Here is a 26,981-nt window from a genome sequence, read left to right as displayed (position 1 = left end):
TTATTTTAAAAAAGTGTCCTGGGAAGGAGTTTATAGACTATATAAGATTGCTAAAGGGGTCCCCAAAATATTTCCTCACCAAGGTAAAAACATAAATGTAGATTTGCTCATTTTAATGAAAAAAAGAAAAGGAACTTTAGGTCATTCTTTCACCATGTTCAAATATTTCTTAGAAATGATTTGTGTGTTTGTTAATATTAAAAACATTTGGGAGCACTCATTACTAACATCAGGTGAAAACCAGTATAGCTGGCATGTACCAAAATGTTCTTAATTGGCATCTCACTGCAGAATGTAGTTTGAGGATCAACAAACATTCTAGAGAATGTCATTAATTTAAACATGTCACCGACATGGTTGGCAAGTTAAGCAGTATAAAACTCCTAGAGTATAAATACTTTAGTTCACATTCTACCCTGGATGACCACTTGAGGGGAATTTTTTTTTTTTTTCCCCAATCTGAAAACTCAAGCATTGAGACAGGGTGGAGACCTAAAATGCATGACTTACCATATAAGTACCTAATACACTGAGGAGGAATATGAGAATGTTTTGACTTGCATTCCATGGGATCACCTAGAATTTTTGTTGCCAAATCATGAAAATTTTCTGCTGCCATAGGACTGCCTGATGTTCAGACCACAGTGTTCTGGGTCACAGACAAAGGATGGATGTTCCTTATAATAATGTAGAACTTGTGGCATTACTGGTACCAAAATATGTGGAAGCTGATCTTCTTTGTACTCCTGAGGGCAGCTTAGAGACGTGTGGAACAGTAAGTGGAATTCCTGGAAGCATTCACTGTGAAAATTAAAGGCTTGTCTGAGAATTTTCCCTGCATGGTTTCAGCCTTGAGGATTAAGAGACGTAGCATTAGCTACATATCTCTAACCTAACCCTCTTAATCATTAATGTAGATTATAATGTAGAGAAATTATAATGATTGGTTATATTTGTTGAATGGTATCTATTCTCTTCTCTAAGAACAATGGCAGCCAAATATTGCTAAATAAATCTAAAGTATACTTGCCCTGGGGCTTCCCTTGTGGCTCAGCTGGTAAAGAATGCGCCTGCAATGCGGGAAACCTGGGTTGGGAAGATCCCCTGGAGAAGGGAAAGGCTACCCACTCTGGTATTCTGGCCTGGAGAATTCTGTGGACTGTATAGTCTATGGGGTCTCAAAGAGTCGGACGTGACTAAGAGACTTTCACTCACTCATACTTGCCCTGACCGCCATAAAAATGTACCCAGGAGCAGGGAACACTCTGCTGACTTTTCATTCTCCATTTTCTCTCATCCCATGATACATGCTCTCGCCCAAAGCTTTGGGCTTCATCCAGCATTTCTGAGTTCCTTTCTTTCTTACATGTAAATTAATGGTGATTTGTGTGTTAAAAGGTTACTTTTATATTTCTGCAGTTAGAATAATTCTCCCTGTAACATTTAGACCAGTTCACATGGAAGACTTTCCAGTTTAGAGTGTTGAAAACTTGGGAAGGTTTGCAACAAAATAGATTGGCAGTGGTTGTGAAGATAAGGTATGTGGCCTACGTAATAGGACACTTCTGTTTTTGCCAGCTAGAATCCATCCCTGCTTTTAGTAATTTTTGTAATTAATTACTTTTAGTAATAATACAAGAATTGCTTTTAGTAATTCTTGGATTTGTTTTAAGGAACAACCCCCGCCCCACCCCTGCTTCTGTTTTTGGTATACGTGGTTTCAGTGAGGTTCTAATTTTGGCTCTAGGCTGATCAGTAAAAGAAGTATCCCTCGACCAGGAGTCTCAACTTTGGGGACCCACTGGAGCCATCTTGGTGACTAAGAGAACATTGGTACGTGAGTCTCAGATTTCCCAGGAGTAGTTCCCAGGCATGGAGGACGTTGTGTCTCTTCTTTTTTCAGCTGTCCCAGATCGCAGTGTGCAACAGTGTTGACAGCTGCATCCAGACACTTCCTAGTCCAGGTGACGACTTGCGGCTCGTGTTGATAATTAGCACTGTTCCACACACCAGGTCAGCTACTGGTTCCGTGCTGAGGATTTCTCCTCTAGGCACAAGGAGGGTTGACTATACCACCAAGCAGTCATTTCTTATTTTAAAATGGTGGTGGCGATACCCGTCACCTGAGAGTGGCCCAGTCAGTCTGGATCCTGGGACGTGTGCAGAGCCTCTGAGGGAAAAGGGAAAGGCGTCTTCCTTCGCGCTGGGCCTACTGACAGGGAGGGTGACATTCCTCTACATCTTCCCTCGGCTCCGAAAGCCTGGAAGTGAAGCCAGCACAGCAAAGGGAACAGTAGAGAGAAACTGAGTCCTGATGGCAGCTAGTACACGTCTGAGTTTTCACTTGCGCGTGCAAACACTTTTCTGTTGTTGTTAATTAGGTTTAAGTTGGGTTACTTTCAGTCGCCTTAACTACACATTTGAGTGTCATTCCAATTTAAATGTTACACAAATTGTCTCCAATTTTCTAAACCCATCAAGAGAGATATATATACTTTATATTCATGTTCATTTTCATGAGAAGAGGAGATTGAGGTTCAGAACCGTGGGTATCTTGGCCTCAGTACTGCTAAGAAAGACTGAAATATAAACCTACTGGGCTCCACCCCGCATCCCTCGCTGTCTTCTGTTCTCCAGTTTGCCTTGAGTACTGCAGACATAACCTGAGCAGGACTATAACCTGAGAAGCACACCGCACGTCAGCCCCTCAGCCTGCCCCCTCCTGTGATGACATGTCAGCTTCCTTGATAAAATAAAACCCTGAGATTCTTGCTGAGAGGGGAGAGGACTGTGCCAGGGGAAAGAAGTACCTATACCAGAGCTCCTGTTCTTTCCCTTGAGAGCTGCTCATGCCCCCTGCTAGACTAGCTTAGGGTGAGGGACACAGGAGAGACGTGCTTTAACACTGGCCTGCGAATTCAGCAAACAATAAACAGCTTTTACCACGTGGCAGAGCTGGCTCACCCCTTCACAGAGCACAGCCTTGTCATAGCGAAGGGGCTTGCATAACTCAATGAAACCATGAGCTGTGCCAGGCAAGGCCACGCCAAATGGATGGGACACAGTGAAGAATTTTGACAAAACATGGTTCGCTGGGGTGGAGAAGGAAATGGCAACCCACTCCAGTATTCTTGCCTGGAGACTCCCATGGACAGTATGAAAAGGCAAAAAGATATGACGCTAGAAGATGAGCCCCCCACGTTGGAAGGTGTCCAGTATGCTGCTGGGGAAGAACAGATGACAATTACGAAGACCTCTAGTAAGAATGAAGTGGCTGTCTCATTTTAAAATTGAGTTTTTATCCCTTTACTTTTTTATTTTTTATCCCTTTATTTAAATCTAATTATTTAACAGCAAATATTCCTTGAATGGAAACAACAGGCCAGAGTTGAGTGGTGCCTGCACCCTTTCTGTGGGCGTGGGCTTTGCAACTTGTCATATTCCCCCAAATCCCCTATCCTTTTGTATTAATTCTGCCTCACTGCTGTTATTCACCCTCTTCAGGTCTAGAGTAGGAAGTTCTCAAACTCAGCTCAAAGACACCTTGATTGTCCAAACCCATCAAGGCATTCAGAAAAACAAGATATTTTATATAAAAAGAAAACTATAAATAGCCGACTTTTCTCTTTTTACACAGGCATGAACTTCTGAAAAGGTTTTTCAAGGCCCTTCAGTACCCGGATCTCACACATATCGTTTTCATCCTATGTTCTGGCTGCGCTGAACTCATCTTAGTGTTCTAAAGGGTCATGCTTGCTTTGCCTCAGGACATTTGCATGTCCTGCTTCCTCCTAAATGGATAATCTTTCTCCCCTGACCCTCTTTATCTGAGTATATTTTAGCATACTTAAGCTGGGTTAGGCTCAGTAGTTCTCAACCTTGCCTGCATATTTTAATCTCTTTTGGCACTTGAAAAAAATACCCATGCCTCAACCCTATGCCAGTTAAATAAAAATCTCTGAGAATTTAGGGCAAATCTTTTAATGTTTTGTACCTCAGCTTCCTCAACTGATGAAAAAATAAAGTAAAATGAGCAGCTAGGGTTGAGAACTATGGATTTTCAGAAAGTACTTGATAGATACCTCTGTTCTGTTTTCCCGTGGTACCCTCACTCATCCACTTCACTAACACTATCACGTTTGTTTTTGATTTATATTTGACTTTTCTTCTAAGCTGTTAGTTCTTTGAAGGTGTAGACTGTTTATAGTCTAGGTTGACCAACTGTTCTGGTTTTAGTGGTAAATGTCCTGAGTCCTAAGAAATCCTTTTAGCTCCTATCAATGTATTTGGCACATAGTAGGTGCTGAAATGTTTCTTGATGGTAAAAAAAATCATGATTCAAATGATGAGATAGGGCTTACCTGTGCCCACTCTTTGGTGGATACTCTTCTCCATAGACACTTTTAATCTCTTACTGTTTCTAATATTTAAGCTCATAGATCTGTTGATCATGAAGCTTTTTGACCATGATAATTCTTTATTTTCACTCTTGTGAAATCTCATCTACACAATATGTTACAGGATGAACCTATTGCCTTAACCTGTCCAGTGACTAGAGCCAATGATCTTTAACAGCACTTGTTTGTGAACCAAGAGGATGTTTGTCTACAGGAATTTTGTTTTCATACATCTATATTTCTTGGGTAGATACAAATTTACCCTAGGAGATTCACTTTTAATATCACTGAACCCTGAGCCCACTGATGCAGTGAACCAGACAGCTGATCACATTGTGGTTTATTAATAACAGTGCTAAAACCACCATAAACAGTTGCTACAGGGAAATAACTTTTATAATTACCCACACAATTTGTGTTTGATTTTTTTTATATGTAATTCTTGGGAGAGCCTACTACTACCTAATTATTTTGTTTTTAAGAATACTAATGTGTCTTCTAGGGTTCTTTATTCATTTCTATTTTTAAAAAGTGCTTGAAAAAATACAGTCTTTTGCTATGTTTTTGGTAAGAGAGAACAAAAAGGCAACAATCTAGCCCACAAGGGCCTTATTTTTCCCTGTCTCAAATTTGTACAAAAATTTATGTGAATATGATCTTGTTATTTCAACCTTGAAGATATTCTGGTGTGGGAATGCAAGGGTGGGAACATTTTCTTAATGAAAATTTGCAAAATATTGGTTTCAACCACTTTCTGAGTAGCTTGTATAAATCCAGGGAGCTGCCAAATAATACTGTGTTTTTATTTGGAAAAATGAAGAATGTACAATCCTATCTAATAAGAATGACATGAAATTAATATTTGGTGATAAAAATTGGGTGAACATAGAGAACAAAGTGACAGTCTTAAAAAAACTGGCAAGACTTGAAGAGCTGAAGATATATGGTATTATAAGATACCACTTCAGCATTCTTGCCTTGAGAAGGCCATGAACTGTATGAAAAGACAAAAAGATATGACACTGAAAGATGAACACCACCCCGCCCCCACCGCCAGCTCAGTAGGTGTCCGGTATACTACTGGAGAAGAGCACAGATATTGTTCCAGAAGTAACAGAGAGGCTGAGCCAAAGCAGAAATGACACCTAGTTGTGGATGTGTCTGGTGGTGAAAGCAAAGTCAGATGCTGTAAAGAACAATATTGCATAGGAAGTTGGAAACTTAGGTCTATGAATCAAGATAAATTAGAAATGGTCAAACAGGAGATGGCAAGAGTGAACATCAACATTTTAGGAATCAGTGAACTAAAATGAATGGGAATGGGTGAATTTAAATCACATGACCATCATATCTATTACTATGGTATGAATCCCTTAGAAGAAATGGAGTAGCTTTCATATTCACAAAAGAGTCTGAAATTGAGTACTTTGGTGCAATCTCTAAAACAACGAACGATCTTGGTTCACTTCCAAGGCAAACCCCAATATCACAGTAGCCAAGTCTATACCCCAACCACGAATGCCGAAGAAACTGATAATGACTGGTTTTATGATGACATATAAGACCTTTAGGAACTAACACCAAAAAAAAAAAGGTGTCATTTTCATCATAGGGGACTGGAATACAAAAGTAGGAAGTCAAGAGATACCTGGAGTAACAGGCAAGTTTGGCCTTGGAGTACAAAATGAGGCAGGGTGAAGGCTAACAGAGTTTTGCCAAGAGAAGGCACCGGACATAGCAAATACCCTCTTCCAGAAACACCAGAGATGACTCTACACATGGACATCACCAAATGGTCAATAACCAAAATCAGATTGATTATATTCTTTGCAGCTGAAGATGGACATTCTATATAGTCAGAAAAAACAATTCTGAGAGTGGACAGCTGTGGCTCAGATCATGAACTCTGTATTGCAAAATTCAGACTTAAGTTGAAGAAAGTAGGGAGAACCACTAGGCCACTCAGGTATGACCTAAACCAAAGTTCTTATGATTATACAGTGGAAGTGACAGATTGATTCAAGGGATTAGATCTGACAGAGTGCCTTAAGAACTATGGATCGAGGTTTGTATAGGAGGTGGTGGTCAAAACCATCCCCAAGAAAAAGAAATGCAAAAGGGCAACATGGTTGTCTGAGGAGGCCTGACAAACAGCTGAGAAAAGAAAAGTGAAAGGCAAAAGAGAAAATGAAAGATATCCCCAACTGAATGCAGGGTTCCAGAGAACAGCAAGGATAGATAAGAAAGCCTTCTTAAGTGAACAATGCAAAAAAAAAAAAAATAGAGGAAAACAATAGAATGGGAAAGACTAGAGATCTCTTCAAGAAAATTAGAGATACCAAGGGAACATTTCATGAAAAGATGGGCACAATAAAGGAAAGAAGCAGTATGGACCTAACAGAAGCAGAAGATATTAAGAAGAGGTGGCAGGAATACACAGAAGAATTGAATGAAAAAAGGTCTTAAAGATCTGGATAATCATGATGGTGTGGTCGCTCACCTAGAACTGGACATCCTGGAGTGTGAAGTCAAGTAGGCCTTAGGAAGTACTACTACAAATAAAGCTAGAGGAAGTGATAGAATTGCAGCTGAGTTATTTCAAATCCTAAAAAATGATGCTATTAAAGTGCTGTACTCAATATGCCATCAAATTTGGAATACTCAGTAATGGCCACAGTACTAGAAAAGGTCAGTTTCATCCCAATCCCAAAGAAAGGCAATGCTAAAGAATGTTAAAACTACTATACAAGTGCACTTATTTCATATGCCAACAAAGTAATGCTCAAAATCCTTCAAGCTAGGCTTTAGCACTACGTGAATCAAGAAACTCCAGATGTAAAGGCTGGATTTAGAAAAGGCAGAAGCAAGAGATCAAATTGCCAACGTCTGTTGGATCATAGAAAAAGCAATGGAATTCCAGAAAAACATCTTTTTCTGCTTCATTGACTATGCTAAAGCCTTTGACTGTGTGGATCACAACAAACAGTGAATAATTCTTAAAAATATGGGAATACCAGACTGCCTTACCTGTCTCCTGAGAAACCTGTTTGCAGGTCTAAGAGCAACAGTTAGAACTGGACATGGAAGAATGAACTAGTTCAAAATTGTGAAAGGAGTAGGTCAAGGGTTATTTAACTTATATGTCACCCTGTTTATTAAACTTGTATGCAGAATACATCATGAGAGATGCTGGGCTGGATGAAGCACAAACTGGAATCAATATTGCCAGGAGAAATATAAACAACCTGAGATATGCAAATGACACCACCCCTATGTAAGAAAGTGAAGAGAAACTAAAGAGCCTGTTGATGAAAGTGAATGAGAAGAGTGAAAAAGCTAGCTTAAAACTCAACTTCTAGAAAACTAAAGATCACAGTGTCCAGTCCCATCACCTCATGGCAAATAGATGGGGAAAATATGGAAACAGTGATAGACTTTATTTTCTTGGCCTTCAAAATCACTGCAGATGGTGACCTCAGCCATGAAATTAAAAAATGCTTGCTCCTTGGAAGAAAAGCTATGATAGACAGCATATTAAAAAGCAGAGACTTTACTTTGCCAACTAAGATTGGTATAATCAAAGCTATGGTTTTCCAGTAGTATGTATGGATGTGAGAGTTGGACCATAAAGAAGGCTGAGCACTGAAGAATTGATGCTTTTGAACTGTGGTGTTGGAGAAGACTCTTGAGAGTCCCTTGGGCAGCAAGGAGATCCAACCAAGCCATCCTAAAGGAAATCAGTCCTGAATATTCATTGGAAGGGCTGATGTTGAAGCTGAAGCTCCAATACTTTGGCCACCTGATGTGGAGAGCCAACTCATTGGAAAAGACCCTGATTTAGGGAAAGACTGAAGGCAGTAGGAGAAAGGAGCAACTGAAGATGAGATGATTGGATGGCATCACTGACTCAATGGACGTGAGTTTGAACAAACTCTGGGAGACAGTGAAGGACGGGGAAGCCTGGCCTTCCTCTATGGCATCACAAGGAGTCAGACACACGAATGACTGAACAACAACATGGTATTATATAAAATGGAATTTAAAGAAATGAAGTCCTACCATCACTGTTTCTCTGGAGAGGATCTCAAGGGACCTCTATGCACAGGTTACATTTAGGGAATATATTCCACTTTATTAGCTGAATTATTGTTTAAAACATAGATCTAGTAAAGCTGGAGTGGAGCACAACAATTTAGGCCTGAGATTGAAGAGCTATTACTATTTCTTTTTTTCTCATAAAGCTGAGATTTTAATGTGCTTGTGGAAAAAAAGAGACATATCACAGTTAGTCTTGAGGTAGGTCCTGGTCTTTTATTATCATATTGGTAGCAAAATAGTTCAGTTCAGTTCAGTCACTTAGTTGTGTCCGAGTCTTTGTGACCCCGTGGACTGCAGCATGCCAGGCCTCCCTGTCCATCACCAACTCCTAGAGTTTACTCAAACTCATGTCCATAAAGTCGGTGATGCCATCCAACCATCTCATCCTCTGTCATCCCCTTCTCCTCTCGCCTCCAATCTTTCCCAGCATCAGGATCTTTTGAAATGAGTCAATTCTTTTCATCAGGTGGCCAAAGTATTGGAGTTTCAATTTCAGCATCAGTCCTTCCAATGAATATTCAGGACTGATCTCCTTTAGGATGGACTGGTTGGATCTCCTTGCAGTCGAAGGGACTCTCAAGAGTCTTCTCCAACATCACAGTTCAAAAGCATCAATTATTCAGTGCTCACATCCATACATGACCACTGGAAAAACCATAGCCTTGACTAGATGGACCTTTGTTGGCAAAGTAAAGTCTCTGCTCTTTAATATGCTATCTAGGTTGGTCTCAGCTTTTCTTCCAAGGAGCAAAATAGTAGAAGAGCAAAAACACACGTACGGGTGGACATGGCCTTTCTCGTCATGAATGCGTCTCCTTCGGGGTGTTCCACTTTGACCCCTCCAATCAGCAGCCCTCCCCTCAGATAGAGGAGGTGGGAGGTGCTGGAGAGGAGCCTGAGGACGCGCTTTGCCACTTGGCCTGAGGTTGTGGCACCGTCACTGTCCTAGGGAGGTGGATGGAATCCAGATATTTGAGAAGGTGGAATTGAGGTCAGGTCCAGGGAGGTTAGCGAAAGCATACAAACTCACAAAGCCTGTGAGTATAAAGTTTAGTACCTGGGTGTCAACCAGTGGGACCAGGGCCCAAAAAGTCAAACTGGAAGAAGTGTCAGAAGCTCAGTCAAAGTGTAAGAGCAACTTAGGATTAGTACCTGGCTCCAAGATTCTGGGTAAACAAGGTCTAGATCGCATAGTCTTTTCTAATTTCCTACCAGTATATGAGCAGGCCTCAAATTTTGGTAGGTGGGACTGAACCCACAGGAGGCAGTGAGAAGGTGCACCCACCTAGGAAGAGACATGAAAGGGAGGAAGACATTAGCCGGCAATCAGTGTAAAGTGGGGAGGAAAGTTCTTATCCTTTGCTGATTTCTGGCCTAGTGAGTGGTATAGAGGGGTGTTATATAAACATGGTCCTCAAAAAAAAAAAAAAAAAAAAAAAACAAAACACCACTAAAATATGCCTTGAGTCCATTCCTGTTCAACTTTACTTGGATAGAGTATTCAAGGGGAAAGAGTATCAGGACCTCTGAGAAGCCTTGATGTCCCCAGTCACCTTCTGCCCTATGTGATCGGTATCTCCTAAAAAATTAGCATTCAACACCTTTGAGCTGGTACTGGGTTCTGCAATGAACTGCTCACTATCTTCATTTCCTGACCTCTTTACAATCTTCTGAACCATTTAACCTTGCTTGTGCCTTCATTCACCTGATAATCAAGGCCTTTCTCCGCTTTGTTCCTCTGTTTTTCTTTTCATAGTCTTCATAGCTTTGGATAAATGTGTCATTTGATTCCTGGGCCTGTTTCTGTGTTTATCACCGCTCCGTGAAAGAGATCCTAGTGTTTTGCTTGATGCGCTAAATGGAATTGATTCTTATTAGCTGCCTTAATAATATATCTCACAATATAATTGGAGACCTGGACAAAAAAGCAGGTTTTTAGGATAATTTTGGTATATTGTATGAATGAAGAATGTACAAGGTACAACAATAGCGCTGACAACATTATCATCTCTTCCTAGAGTGACGATGAGATTGGTAGTCAAGAGGAAATTATGCTTTAACTGAATCTTGAAGGGTCATATGAGTTTTCCAGGTAGCTCACAGATGAAGGGCACTGTAGAAAGAAGAAAAATATGCAGTGATAAGAAGAATAAAAGAATGTAGTTTGTTTAAATACTTCCCAATAATCCCACTTGGTAGGAGTTGTAGCTGGAGAGGTTAGCAGAGTCCAGATTATAAAAGTCTTATTGAATAACATGGGAAAAGTGTTTGGGCTTATTTTCCATGGTAATGTAGCACTTTAGTGGATCTTGTGTGATGACAGGGGGTGACAAAGGTTTGTGTTATAAAGAAATTACTCTGGCCTCAGCTTATATTATATACTTGACAGAGGCAAGAGACTAGTTAGGAAAGACTAGTTAGGAGAAATCTTGTTCTGTCGTTGGGACAGAGAAAGGCAGGAGTAATTGCAGTGGAAGAGAAGGAATCCACCAGTTTTAAATGGAATAGATAAGGTGATTAGTCTACTCAGGGATGTGAGGGTGAAAAAGAAAAAGCATGTTTTTGATAACTTCTAGGTTTCTAAATTGGTGACTAGATGGGTGGCAGTGTGATTTTCTGAGATAGGGGTTATGTAAACAGGGAATCAGCTGCAATTTTGTGTTTGTATTTAATGCATATCATTTTGTTGTTATGGTGGAACTTATGGTGGATGGGGTCAAAATAAATAATTAATAAACAATTTTCATTTTGGATTTGTTATGTGAGTGCCTGTCGGATCTCTAGTTGACGTACCTCTGAATCTAGAGTTTAGGTGAATATTATTAAGATGTTTGAATTAACCATGATTATCCTATCCAATCCCACAACATCAGTCATGCATGGATGATCCTCTAGAATAAACAGAGGAATCAGAATGGAAGAAGCTTTAGGAAACACTGATATTTAAGTGGATGAGAAGCTAGCAAAGGAGAATGTGATCCATGAATATCATGGTGCTCTGGGAGTCAGTGGATAGGAGCTTTAAGAAAGGTGTAGTTGACAGGGTAAGTTATATATATGGAACACAGAGCCTCCAGGACAAAAGCAATAATATTTAGAAACTAAAAAAAAATGTGACATTCAACAAAAGAGCCCTAGAAGATACTCTTAATGACAAAATCAGTTGTATCAGAACAAAGTGCTTGACAGCTGTTTAGGAACATAGTCAGCTTGTGGAAAAATCTTATAAAAATTCTGTCCGTGTTTTAACCCACACAAATTATAATCCTGCAGTAAAAGTTTCTATGATCATATCTCTTACAGTTTCTTTATCTTTAAAGTTTGACTACACTGATTGTTCTATAAACTGAACATAAATTGTTTAATGTTGGATAATGTTTGTTTCAGGCAAGGACCTTACAGTTCATATTTCATGTTCCTTTAAATCTCTCATGGAATTTAATAAGTGGATTTGGTTTCATCGTAGAGCTTTATGAGGCTTCCCTGGTGGCTCAGGCGGTAAAGAATCTGTCTGCAATGCAGGGGACCTGGGTTCAGTCTCTGGTTTGGGAAGATCTCCTGGAGAAGGGAATGTCTACCCACTCCAATTTTCTTGCCTGGAGAATTCCATGGACAGAGGAGCCTGGTGAGCTACAGTCCATGGGATCGCAAAGAGTCAGATATGACTGAGTGACTAACAATTTCACTTTCCAGTATTCTTGCCTAGAAAATTCCATGGACAGAGGAGCTTGCCAGGCTGCAGTCTATGGGGTCGCAAAGTGTAGGACATGACTGAGCACACACACACACACACACACACACACACACAATTTGTGTATAAAACATATCAGACTTATTTTTACATGCTCAATATATACCTTGTTTAGTACTGCATCTCCATTTGCATGTGCCTCTTCCAAGACCAATTGTCTTCATGTGATCATATATTTTTGTAAAATTTCCAAAGATATTTTAACAGAAATTAATTAAGACCACTGTCTTTTCCCAACTCACCTTCCCTTGAGTCATGGCTGCCGGTATGTATATTTTTAAATTATGAATGTATGATAACCCATTTATAGGATACTTGGAGAATACAGGACAAAGTTGCATATTGTTCACACACACACACACACACACACATATAAATATATATATATATATATAAGTGATTTCCCTGGTGGCTCAGGTGGTAAAGAATCTGTCTGCAATGCCAGAGACCTGGACTTGATCCCTGAGTAGGAAAGATCCCCTGGAGAAGGGAATGGCAACCCACTCCAGTATTCTTGCCTGGGAAATCCTATGGACAGAGGAGACTGGCGGGCTACATACAGTCCATTAGGTCAACATGACTGGGTAACTGACACTCACTTCACTATGTATTACAATTATTTTTCTAAGTAGATAAGATTTTTAGTTGGAGTTTAAATATCAAACTCTCAAAAAGCAATAGAATGAATAGACAGAAAAGTAGAAGGATACAGTAGACCTGAAAAGCACTATGGACCAATTCAACATAATTAAGATTTATACAATTTTCACAAAACAGCAGGATACAAATTCCATTCAAGTTCCCATACACTATAAACCAGGAGACACTGGAACATATCCAGGGATGTAAAAATGTAAAAAACATGCAAAAATTTCATGGCCTAAAGGTATTGAAATCATACAGAGTCTGTTTTCTTATCACTGTGGAGTTATATTAGCAAACAATATCAAAAGATTTTTGAAATAAGAGACATATTTTCATGTGCCTGTGATACTTACCAAGAGAGATCTTTGACATACTTACTGAAAGCCTCAAAAAAGTTAAAAGATTGAAAAATACAGAGGGTGATTGCAGAGAAGAAAGCATTTAAATGAGAAATTAATATCAAAATGAGAAATTAACCTAGCACATACTTAAAATCCCCATATATTTGGAAATCAAGTGTCTACTTTTAAATGATGGATGTATCTAATAAGCCATAACAAGGAAAATTAGAAAACATTTGTAATGGAATAAAAATGAAAAGAGAATTTATTAGAATTTTTTGCATGCAACCGAAGCTGCTCAATGCAACTAAATATAAGGTGGCATCTTGAATAAGGTATAAAGACAAATAAGGGCCACTAGCATAAAATTTTGTGAAATTTGAAAAAAATCAGTACTTTAGTTAATAATATTGTATCACATATTAATTTCATATTTTTTTACAACATGGTATTCCTTTATATTCTCAGAATTGGCTTAGAAGTTTCAAGACTCATAACATTTTTTTTTCAAAAATTGCTAAAATAATAAGGTTTTTAGACTTCTAGCAGTCATACTAGATGTCAGAATAAATGGAATTATTTGAAAGTTTTGAGTGACTATAAATTAGAAATCTAGCATTCTATTTATACTTAGTCAAACAAGTAGAACCAAAATGTCATGTATTTTTTAGCTAAGCAAAAATTCATGTTTTCTAAAATATATATATTTTACATCTCTCTCTATATATTTATGTATACAAAAGCTTTTCTACTATACATGATAAAGGCTTGAGAAAGAACAATAAAAAAAAGACAGAAAAATTGGAAAACATAAACTTAATGAAATGAGAGCACTGAATATGAAATAGAAGAATTGAAACAAACTAGATAAAAGTAAATGATCATCATCCAGCCCAGTTGTTTTTGAACTTGGCTGCTCATTGGAATCATGTCAGCGGCAGACATTTTTGTGGTCTGGTGAAGAGTAAGTTGCCACAAAAAACTGACTTGATGAAGATCAAATAAAGCTCATTGTATGGCACTGTATAAAGGACATTGTCATGGAACTGGTTAATTCTCAAATAATGTTTAAGCTTTTGCATACAAAAACTTGAAATGTCTTCCAGTTTTATAGTTATCAGCAATTCTAATAGAGCTTTTCTCAGTTTTAAACGTTATAAACCTAAAATAAAACTTTCTAATCTATTAATAGAAAAATAAATTTAAATATACTTTAGTCTGACTCCTCAGAAATTAGAGCTTGAGACAGAGGGATTATGCACTCCTTTATCGTTAGGGAGTGCAGGCCCAGAGGGCAGACGTCAGGTACCAGGAACAGAGAAGGCTTGTTAAATGTCTGGCTGCCCCTAAGGGGGTAGGTGACTCTATGTTGGGGCATCCTCCTTGTGACTGATGTAACGTGCACAATGTGTTTACAAAGTTGCTTGCCCTATCAATGCCAGGAGGTGTTTGCTATTGGGATGGGGAAATAGTTAGCCTTACAGTGCTAACTTGGCTTAGAGATATGCACCTTTGCACCCCCTTTCTCAACAACAAGATTGCTACGTCTCATCCTGCCGGTGTGAAATTCTAGAGCAGCATCTGCCACTGACTCTTCTATAACCGCTTTTTATTTGTTTTCACGAGACTGCTAGGAATACATTGTTAGTAAACAAGCAATGCAAGTAGGTTTTTAAAAATAAAGAGAGGACTAGTAGTTGGTAGATTTTTCATACATTTTACTCATAACTGAACTATCCTGTACTGCTTGGAAAAAAGTATTTGATGTAGAGCTAGAGTTTATTTTAAGGAAATTAACTTTAAATTAGTGAAAGTTAGGCAGTAAAAAGGTACTGATCTGGGAACCAGAGTACCAGGCTCCATAGTGTGAATAATTAACTGGCCTAACATTCAGGTAGTCTAGATTATAATGCTACCTCCTTCCTCAAATCTTTTTGTAGCTTGTCAAGTCCACTATGTCCAATCAAATGGCTATCATTAAACTGTACAAATTTGAATGGGTTATCAGAACCCAGCTGAACTAGCTGTTTAATGTCAAGGAACAGCCATAAACAAGATTACTTTAATCAATTTGTACTCACACATACTTTGGTCACATTTAAATGGCTAGTGTTAATTTAAACATGTCTAGGAAAATTTTTTGTGTGCCTGTAACAATCAAACTAGGCAAGCAGTAGTATCCAAGGAGAATAAAAAGGAACAGTTTTGAATTACTCCTTACTTATTCTTTGAATACATAGAAGTTTAATTTTTTTTCATTCTAAGAAATTGTACCTGAGTATATAGGCTGGGGTCCAGTAATGAGACATGCATGGAGTCACACGCTGGTCGATACAGTCTCAGGCTAGTCAGCTGGTCAGTCAGCCAGGCAGCTTTGAATGTGTGTGTCCCTTTTGACCCAGCATCAGTCACCTTTCATGTCAGGCTTCTTGTCTATCCGTGGTATTGCTACTACTCTTGTCCATCTCACAGATGCTATTGTGTGAATAGACGGAACATGTGAAAAGGATTCTCTGAGTGTGGAGATGCTTTGCTGTGATGCTATCACTTTTACCAGGAAGACACTCTGAGCTAATGTCTTCTTATAGACTTCTGGTAGTCAAGGTAAAATGTAGTAGGCCTAAAAGAATGGTTTTAGAATTGAAATGTAAACATGAGCTAATGAGTAAATTTTCTGATATTTGGGACAATGTTGCTAGTCTGTCACTGAACAAGTAGAAAAAATAATTGTGGTTCCTTTAATCATTAATAAACCAACATCCCTTCTACTTTGTAATGGACTGTCTGTTGAGGTTAAAAGGTGTCCTGTTTACCTCTGTATTCACAGGGCTGGCCTTTGCTGTTCTGTCCTCTGTGCACCCAGTGTTTGGCTTGTATGGGTCTCTGTTTCCCGCCATCATCTACGCCATATTTGGAATGGGGCGTCATGTTGCCACAGGTAATAATTTCTGTCTATTCTTATGCTTCTCATGCTACTAATGAAAGGGACTCAGAAGTGATCATTTGTTAATAACATTTCCAATGCAATTCTCACTTTACTATTGAAAATATTAGGGCAAATATTATCAGCAAATAATATCAGTAAATATTAGGACAAGATATTTAACTTTTTGTGTCCAATACATACTGTGACTTATTGCTCTATTCCTGTGTAACCAAGGTTATTGTTAAAGATTCCGTTCATTTTTAAGTTGTCAGAGAAGGGCAATGTTCCCAATTTACAATGAAATGAAAATAAGCACACCGAGGAAAAGAGAAGACTGTATAAAATTTAGTCACTCAAGTGTTAAAAATTGTTTTCCACACAATATTTGGATTAGGACTTCCCTGGTGGCATGGTGGATAAAAATCCACCTGCCAATGTAGAGGACACGGGTTCAATCCCTGTTCTTCAAAGATTCCACATGCACCGCAACCCTTGAGCCCGCGCTCTAGAGCCATGAGCCCCAACTGCTGAAGTCCGCTAGCCTACAGCCCATGCTCCACAAGAGAGAAGTCACTGCAGTGAGAAGCCCGCGCATAACAACGAGGAGTAGCTCCCACTTGCCACATCTAGAGAGCGCCTGCACAAAGCAGTGAAGACCCAGTGCAGCAAAAAAAAAAATAATTATTGGACTACACAATCTTTTAGGTTTCTTCCAGCCTAGATTCTACTTACCCTCTCATTAGTATACCTCTTATGTTGCCTAACATTGCATTACCAAATAAAATGTGAATCACAAGTAAGCTGATAATAGAGTAGGCTGGTTAAAAAAAAAAAGACTTGGAAGTTAGATAGATTTGGGTGTGTGTCACATTTGTTGTTTCCTATCTGCATGACCTTGAGCAAAGTTTTAAAGATCTGTTTGCTGCTTTCTTGATAGTAAAATGTCAAAAAAAGTCATGACTGTAATGAGCATTAGATGAGATAATTGATTTGCAAGTGTCTAATTTGTTACTTGCTACATAAAAATTAATTAAAGCTATAATCATTCCAGAAAAGAAAGTGAAGTTGCTCAGTCATGTCCGACTCTTTGCGACCCCATGGACAGTAGCCTACCAGGCTCCTTCATCCATGGGATTTTTCAGGCAAGAATCCTGGAGTGGGGTGCCATTTCCTTCTCCAGGAGATCTTCCTGAACCAGGGATTGAACCCAGGTCTCCTGCATTGTAGGCAGATACCTTACTGGCTGAGCCACCAGGGAAGTCCTTATACCAAACCTCAATCATTACAGAATTGATACCTTAAACTTAAATGTTAAGGTAATACAAAGTACAGCAAAATGAGGACGGCAGCCCACAAGACAGCACGTCAGATAGCTCTGAGAAAATGCTCCAAAGAAGTAATGGGGGATGAAGTGAAGTGAAGTGAAAGTCACTCAGTTGTGTCTGACTCTTTGTGACCCCATGGACTATACAGTCCACGGAATTCTCCAGGCCAGAATACTGGAGTAGGTAACCTTCCTCTTCTCCAGGGGATCTTCTCAACCCAGGGATTGAACCCAGGTCTCCCGCATTGCAGGTGGATTCTTTACCAGCTGAGCCACAAGGGAAACCCAATGGGGGATGGGGGAAGGTCAATATAAAAGATTTTGGTGAAGAGGGAGTTCAGTGTAATCAAACACTTATTTTACAAGAGATTTTCTGCTAGTCACGAGGAGCTGAGGTCATTATGAAGGGATTTAGTGCACTTCTAGATGTGAGGAGATGCAAGGATTGGTCAAATTGCCAACATCCATTGGATTATCAAAAAAGCAAGAGAGTTCCAGAAAAACATCTACTTCTTCTTTAGTGACTATGCTAAAGCCTTTGACTGTGTGTATTGTAGCAAACTGTGGAAAATTCTTCAAGACATGGGAATACCAGACCACCTGCCCTGCCTCTTGAGAAATCTGTATGCAAGTCAAGAAGCAACAGTTGGAACTGGACATGGAACAACAGACTGGTTCCAAATAGGAAAAGGAGTACGTCAAAGCTGTATATTGTTACCCTGCTTATTTAACTTATATGCAGAGTACATCATGAGAAATGCTGGGCTGGATGAAGCACAAGTTGGAATCAAGATTGCTGGGAGAAATATCAATAACCTCAGATATGCAGATGACACCACCCTTATGGCAGAAAGTGAAGAAGAACTAAAGAGCCTCTTGATGAAAGTGGAAAAGGAGAGTGAAAAAGTTGGCTTAAAGCTCAACATTCAGAAAACCAAGATCTTGGCATCTGGTCCCATCACTTCATGGCAAATAGATGGGGAAACAATGGAAATAGTGTCAGTCTTTATTTTGGGGGTCTCCAAAGTCGCTGCAGTTACTGACTGACTGCAGCCATGAAATTAAAGGACACTTACTCCTTGGAAGAAAAGTTATGACCAACCTAGACAGCATATTAAAAAGCAGAGACATTATTTTGCCAACAAAGGTCCGTCTAGTCAAAGCTATGGTTCTTCCAGTAGTCATGTATGGATGTGAGAGTTGGACTATAAAGAAAGCTGAGCACCGAAGAATTGATGCTTTTGAACTGTGGTGTTGGAGAAGACTCTTGTGAGTCCCTTGGACTGCAAGGAGATTGAACCAGTCCATCCTAAAGGAAATCAGTCCTGAATATTCACTGGAAGGACTGATGCTGAAGCTGAAGCTCCAATACTTTGGCCACCTGATTCAAAGAACTGGCTCATTTGAAAAGACCCTGATGCTGGGGAACACTGAAGGCAGGAGGAGAAGGGGATGACAGAGGATGAGATGGTTGGATGGCATCACCAACTCAATGGACATGAGTTTGAATAAACTCTGGGAGTTGGTGATGAACAGGGAGGCCTGTTGTGCTGCAGTCCATGGGCTCGCAAAGAGTCGGACATGACTGAGTGACTGAACTGAAGGATTGGGATCACGAAATCAGTTCCTGAAAATATCTAACTGTCTAAAGTCCTGTTCCACCAGTTTCCCTGGAGCAGAGTGCCTCACTGTCCACCCTGAACTACTTTCAGGGCATGTCAAAGGTCAATAGCTGCAGCAGCACAGAGTTCAATCTCCACAGGGGCAGAGGCCGAATGCCCTTGGCAAGCACCAATCTGCTGTTGACACTATCTATCTGTATATGTTTGTGTATATATATGTACTTAGATTTGAGAACCTCAGATATACTATTAGGTGCTTTATTAAGAACTTTACATATTTTATCTTAATACAACCATTTAAAATAGACATTGTTATTTTGATATTTAGGTTAAAATAAACCCTACATTTCAGAAAGGTTTCTGTGAGCGCACAGATTAAGTTGTAGGTGCATGGGTTACAAACGAGATGTGGCTAAATCTGAAGCCCAAGCTTTTCCTCTTTTCAACCAGTTGCTCAAGGATGCAGTTTCCTTTTGTCCTGATGTGAAGGGAAAAAAGCACAGTAATGATTTAGAAGTTCGTGAAGCCATTATATTCAAATTTTCCTGCTCTGTAATTTCCTAACATTTATTTTCATTCTTCAAAACAGTTAACTATGTCACTAACAAGAAAAAGTCTATTCTTGTAGAGCTGACCTTGAAGCATTTCCTCTGTTAAACAAAAGATAAATGAAAAAAGTAAAACAATTTCCCAATAGACACTAATTACTTTACAAGAAAAAAGTCAAAAATACTTAACTTGATATACCTAAGTATGAGTTTACATAAACCACTTTATTTCCTAAGGAATCATTATTCCTAAGGTGGCATTGCTGTGAAACTGCCATTTATATAACATTTTGTATTTAACAGATATTGTTAACAGCTAACAGTTAACAAATATTATTAACAGGAATCTTGTAGTCTACTAGGTTAATAATATACATTTCAAAATACATATATAATTTACAGACTCTACTGTAGACACTGTGTAACACAATAAATGCTTAAGGCATTTTATTTCTGCATATGTATCAATGCTTCTCCAAAGGACAGAGTCAGCTGTACCTTCTCATTTCTCTATTTATCCTAACAGATTTAGAATTATTTAGAATAATATTAAAACGTTAGCATTGTGTGTATATATTTATATTCAAGAAATATACTGATTATTTTTTGCTTTCCTATGGTCTTAAACTTAGGAGCCAAGTGAATCTCACCTAAATTTCCTGAAAATATTTAGTATAGAGAAAATATTTTTCTTTTAAATAATTTTGTTGTACTTTAGTTTGATATATAGAAGTATGTGAAGCTTCCTACTTTCATTTTACTATTAAAAGACTGATGTTGCTTTCATAAAGAACAATCACTTTATCTGGGATTTTAACTCCAATTCTGATAGTCAGAATACAATAATGAATTAGGAAATGCAATAATAAATTATGCTTGAGGTATGTTTAAAAGCAAATAACTTAAAAGCCAGACTATAAAGACACCAAATGTCCTGTTTTTTAACAATGTGATTTTTTTCTTATTTTAATTTAAAATACATATATATTTTTTAAAGGATTAAATCACTGATTGCTTCTTGTGACTTGCAAAGAAAATGTCTTAGAATAAAGAGGAAAAGAACAGAAACTTGGGTATCAATCCAGTGGAAACAAAATTGTTAAAGATAACCCTTAAGTGACAATTTGTAAGATCTAATTATCTTCTAAAATTAGAGAAAAATATTTTTAAAGAGAGTGATCTGTTCAGCAATTTAGAGAAAAGATTAGGGAGATCATTGAGGATAGTCTTTAGAAGAAAAGTAAGCAAATATTTATTTACCAAATGGGGTAGGAGTTGTGATAGATGACTTTTACATATGAAATCTCATTTAATCTTTACCCAAATTTTATAACTAGATATTTATCATCATTTTGCCAATAAGGAAGCTGAGCGAGGTTAGATAAGTTGAACAGGAATTTGAGCTTAGATCTGCCCAGTCCTGAGGCCCTGCTACCCACAGTACTCTAAAGCTACTAGATGGATTTAGTGGTGGTGGCTCGGATGGTAAAGATTCTGCCTGCAATGTGGGAGACCTGGGTTGGATCCCTGGGTTGGGAAGATCTCCTGGAGAAGGGGATGGCTACCCACTCCAGTATTCTTGCCTGGAGAATCCCATGGACAGAGGAGCGTGGCGGGCTATAGTCCATGGGATCACAGAGAGTTGGACGTGACTGAGTGAGTAATCCCTGGAGAATGAAATGGTAACCCACTCCAGTATTCTTGCCTGGAGAATCCCATGGACGGAGGAGCCTGGCGAGGCTACAGTCCACGGGGTCGCAAAGAGTCGGACACAACTGAGCTTTATCATACTTTGAGTGAGTAATATTTTCACTTTCACTCAAAGTTACCACTGGTAGGCTTAAAACCTAGACAGGGTGAAAAGTTGACAAAGTGAGGGAAGGAGCAGAGGAGACGAGGGGAGGAGATCAAGACGAAGCCAGACCAATAAGAGAGAGAAGGTTAAATGTCATTCACAGCATCCTCATATGGTCACCACAGCCTCAACATCCTTGACTGTCATCAGCTGTCTCAGAAACAGCAAAGTAACAGCCTTTGAAAAGAGGCAGTGCTTCCATAACCATGTTGGCACAGTGGGTAACCCCCATACCCTTTCTGGCAATATCTCTCTCTCGAGTCATATCTTGGGATGTGACTCACGTGGAGGTGAGACTCACTTTTCTCCCCTCAATAAAACATTTGAGATGGCCTTTTCCTCTTACCATTCAATTCCTTCTTATTGTCTTACAAATGCTAGGAAAAGTAGGCCTAAACTTAAAAATGAACCCTAGATCATTTTTGTTCTCAGTTCTCTAGTTGTTTGTTCAGTGGCTTTCATACAAATCTTTTTGCTCTATGTCCTAGACTTAAAAGTCAAAAGACACACTTCTTTATTCTCAGGAATATCAAACTTTGAGAAATTTTATTGTAACATATTTGGAAAAAATGTCTTATCAAGAACAGATTCAATGGCAGATATTCTTTATTTGGTATTGCTTATCTTTGATGCCAGAATCTTGTCTCTAATCATTAGATATATTTGTTCTTTGATGTGTTCTTAATTTAATAATTTGTGATGAGAACAGTGATCATGAGAGCAGATAGTTATTGATGATTTATTGAGAATGACAACTTCCTGAGAGAACACATTTTTATGTGCCATCAACTCAATGGAACAGTTAATATTGAATAACAGAGCATTTTGATTTTAATCTCATTGTGAATTATCTTTTTTAGGTGCCATATGTTGTGATGTGTGGCATATATATAAATGTGTGTGTGTATAATTTTTTAGTTCCTAAGTCATGTCCAACTCTTCTGACCCCATGGACTGTAGCCCACCAGGCTCCTCTGTCCATGGGATTTTTCAGGCAAGCATACTGGATTGGGCTGTCATTTCCTTCTCCAGATGATTACATTATTTCTTTTAAGTCTCATCACAACCCCTTTGGGTGAGGAATGCTTTCTATGTTTAGATAAAGAGATTGAGATGTAGTGTGCTGGGATTTAAGGTGAGGTTTATTGGAGGCTACCATCATCATACTATTCTGAATCACAGCACATACTGCCTTATCCTGTGAAACCAAGGGATTGCTTATGTTGGGTTTTTACTGAGACCTTGTCTCTGTTTGAGTTGGCTCTCTTGATCTATGAGGCTGCATGCCATTTGTTGAGATGTCTACATCTTGTAATGTAGACCCTTTTTCACAAAGTGTCACTTATGATCTGGGGCAAACTAAGGTCTTTAGGTAGTGAGTTGGAATGTTTGCACAGTGCTGCAGTTTGTTTCTTTAATCCCAAACTGCTGCACCCTCTCTGTGGGAACTGGCCTGCCGGTGTGGCTGCATTCTCAGACATGCTGCGCCAAGATAAGAGCATCAGAACTCTTGGCAGAAAGAGAGGAACACGCTGAAAATGATCCTGCATTTCTGTGAGGCCAGGACAATTCTTGGGAAATACCTTTGAACCATATCTGGGTATAGTAGACAGGAATGGTATATTTAGCCATTTTATGGGCCACAGCATGTTGTTGTTTCTGTGCCCTGAATAGAAAGATTAAACCTGGCCCGGAAGGTCTGGGATGGATCTATGCTGAATATGGGATTTGAGCCAAACAAGGAAAGACAAGGGTAGATTGTCTAAGAAGATTGGAGGAGCAAGCATTTCAGCAATGAGTCTCAGATTCAGCAAAGGGTCCCATTTTCCATATGAGCTTATTGAGGTGTTTATCATCTCTTTCATATTCTTCTCAAACTCTAGAATATAGGCATTATCACCCTCATTTTTTTTTTTTAAAGCAGAGACATTACTTTGCCAACAAAGGTCCGTATAGTCAAAGCTTTTCCAGTAGTCATGTATGGATGTGAGATTTGGACTATAAAGAAAGATGAGCACTGAAGAATAGATGCTTTTGAACTGTGGTGTTGGAGAAGACTCTTGAGAGTCCCTTGGACTGAGATCAAACCAGTCCTTCCTAAAGAAATCACCCTGAAGAACTGATGCTGAAGCTGAAGCTCCACAACTTTGGCCATCTGATGCAAAGAGCTGACTCATTAGAAAAAACCCTGATGCTGAGAAAGATTGAAGGCAGGAGGAGAAGGGGATGACAGAGGATGAGATGACTGGATAGCATCACCGACTCAATGGACATGAGTTTGAGCAAGCTCTGGGAGACGGTGAAGGACAGCAAAGCCTGGAGTGCTGTGGTCCATGGGGTCGCAAAGAGTTGGGCATGACTTAGTGACTGAACAAGGGCAACAGCAACAGCCTATTTTATGGATGAGGCGATTTAGACTCAGAGTAATGTACTTTATGCTGCGATAGTGATAAATGGAGGAGCTGGATTCAAGTCCAGACTAGGACCTTTATCCCTGTCCTGCATTCTCTATATAGGTCTGCAGAGAGGTAGGAAAACATATGGCCTAGGAGGGAATAGCAAGTAGATGGTGTGGCTGTGCAAGAAATGTGCAAGAAATATGTGTGTATAAAGGTGAGTTCTGTTTATTCCAGAGTGAAGGGTGGAGTAGTGGGGACGCAGAAGAGAGTGCTTCTAATAGATCTGTTTTGGTTTTACAAGGTAGATTCACCTTTAATGGTGGAATACAATAATGTTTATTCAGTCTGATACTAACAGAAGACTCCCTTTCCCTTTTTAGGCACTTTCGCCTTGACATCCTTAATATCAGCTAATGCAGTGGAACGACTTGTCCCTCTGAGCAGTCAGAACCTCACCACACACAGTAACACAAGTGTACTGGGATTATCTGACTTTGAGATGCAAAGGATCAGTGTTGCTGCCGCTGTTTCCTTTCTGGGTGGTGTGATTCAGGTAAGTATACTGAAACTGGTGAATAAAGAAAGGGAGAGAGTGGCCAGGAAAAGGAAATTGGTGCTTTATTAAACTTTTCTCTTCAATTGAATTTTTCTTCCAGTTTTATTGAGATAATTGCCACAACACTGTATAAACTTAGGGTGTACAGAAAAATTATTTGATATACATACATCATGAAATTTAAGTTTCATGAACATCCATGGTGGCTCAGCTGGTAAAGAATCCACTTGCAATGCAGGAGACTTGGGTTCGATCCCTGGGTTGGGAAGATCCCCTGGAGAAGGGAAAGGCTACCCACTCCAGTATTCTGGCCTGGAGAATTCCATGGACTGTATAGTCCATGGGGTCGCAAAGAGTCTGACACAACTGAATGACTTTCACTTTCAATTAGAGCAATGAGGTGTTGATTTCAAGGCAAGGTGGAACCATTTAAAATGCCTGTATCAGTTAGTATTTTTGCTGGGGAATCAAGCACTTGATAAAAATTATGGCACTTTAAAGCCAAAACTATTTTTCTCTTTTCTCTGTAGCTTTTATTATCATCTATAATGGGCACTTTGCCTTTTTTCCTTTTTCCAAGAACTTAAAGTGGTCTGGGATTACTTTTGGAAAATTTCCCAAGCTTTTTTTTTCTAAAGCAACCACTGGACAAGATTTCTGCCCCAGAGGACATGGAGATATATAGCTCTTTTGACAGTTACACAAGCATGGGGTGACATAGCTGGAGGTATTTAGTGACAGAGCCTTTTATTATTGTACTGGTACATTCTGGAAACACAGTCTTACATCTAAAGGACGGTAAGAACAACTGCATACCCAAATAAGAGATTCTCCACTTACTTTTGATTTTGTACTAGACATTTTTTTGCACCTTTTAAATAAAGGGATCATGAGTATAGAAAGGATTTAAGATGTTAACTAGTTTAACCTGCCTGTTCAACAGATCATTCTTAACTCTTTCCAGAAAAATCAGTTTTATTCTATTGTAATGCTGGGGGAGGACAATCTAAAGTTCCTTTTGACGATGTTTCACTGTTTCACAACCATTATAGACGAGAAGCCATTACTGTTTAAATCTTTCCAGCTGTGCGCCCACCTAGTAAAGCAAGATGCAATTCACTTAATAAAATTAGAATTAAAAGCCTTAAAATTATAAATTGAAAATTCCTCACATTAAAAATAGTAATTATATTCATTACCCTACTATGTGCTAAGCTCTGTTCTAAGCATGTATTCATATATTCAACCTCTGTCAGTATTGTATGAAATAAATATTTGTCTTCCCATTATACTGATGAAGATACTGAGAAGTAAAGCAACTTATTTAGAATCTCATAATTAGCAACTGGCAGGGTAGGAGTTGAACTAAAAAATAGAGTCTCTGAAGTGCGGTGCTGCACAGCTTTTTAAACTAACATTGCGAAAGGAAGCAAGGAAACTCAGTCCACCACCTTTTCAAGCCAGACCCCGTGCTAGTGTCTCCCACACTTTATCCCCTTGACAATAGCAGCAACCGTGTTTTAGGCGTGATTCGTCTGGTGGGGCCATGTCCTTGGTTATATAACTGTGTGTCTGTCATTCTTGAGACCTTCAGGGTCTTTCTCACACCACTTACATGACACCGCTTGTACTTCTTTCAAGGCTCAGCTCAAATATAATCATCTCAGAGAAATATTCATTGACATCTCTGGACTTCCTCTAGAAGACTTTGGACCTGACTTACATGTTAGGACTTCTCAATCTACCAGAAAATATTTTCCTCTAGAAGACTTTGGACCTGACTTACATGTTAGGACTTCTCAATCTACCAGAAAATATTTTCCGGGTATTTGCCTCTCTACCTGGAATTAGTCTCTAGAATTGTTGAACTCTATAATTCTAAGAGCTGGTACAGAATAAATGTGAGTTGAATCACTTGAATAAGAATAAAGTCAACTAGATTTTAGTAGCACTATTGTGTCAAATAGGCAAAATTAAATTGAGATTTTATTTTTGTGTCTTCTAGTTTATCATTTTCTCTCTCCACCCCCCACCAGAAGAATAGGGAATGGGTGAATATCTGCTTAAATTGTAACACAATTCCTAATGAAAAGGAGTAAAAAAAAAATGTATATAATTTTTTACTTTGGTCATCGATTTTGTCAGATCCACCTAGCTAAAAGGTGAAGACTTTTTCAATGAAATCTCCCACCTCTTCTTACAACTATCCCCCAGCCAATGCCTGAAGAAAAATAAAAATGCAACCACTCCTACAACTCCCCCACTCCTCCGTGTCTTTTAATAATATTGTGCTCCAATCATCCCATTTTAAAACTTAGTTGTTTTCTTTAGCTAGGGCAGAATTCCTTTCCTATAGCGTGCACGCACAGTCACTAAGTTGTGTCCGACTCTTTGGACTATAGCCTGCCAGGTTCTTCTGTCCATGGGATTTTTCAGGCAAGAATACTGGAATGGGTTGCCACTTCCTACTCCAGCGACTATTCCTGATCCAGGGATCGAGCCTGTGTCTCCTACATTGC

The 26,981-nt window shown here is 39.0% G+C and overlaps 1 protein-coding gene across 3 annotated transcripts in view; it reads left to right on the top strand.

Moving 5' to 3' along the window:
- SLC26A7 (solute carrier family 26 member 7) overlaps positions 1 to 26,981 on the top strand; it is a 137,775-nt gene that overhangs the window by 6,648 nt on the left and 104,146 nt on the right. For 2 of the 3 annotated variants that reach the window (XM_043879257.1, XM_043879256.1), the window contains exons 2-3: positions 16,060 to 16,170; positions 24,287 to 24,459. In XM_043879257.1, coding sequence (XP_043735192.1) covers positions 16,060 to 16,170; positions 24,287 to 24,459 — 284 coding nt within the window. Of the gene's footprint in view, positions 1 to 9,670; positions 9,675 to 16,059; positions 16,171 to 24,286; positions 24,460 to 26,981 lie in introns of those variants that run through there. The other variant, XM_043879258.1, reaches the window with a different exon arrangement.

This window comes from Cervus elaphus, chromosome 21 (genome assembly GCF_910594005.1).
Source record: "Cervus elaphus chromosome 21, mCerEla1.1, whole genome shotgun sequence".
NCBI lineage: Eukaryota > Metazoa > Chordata > Mammalia > Artiodactyla > Cervidae > Cervus > Cervus elaphus.
The sequence above is the reverse complement of the archived record's forward strand: the minus strand, read 5'-3'. Positions and strand labels throughout refer to the sequence as shown.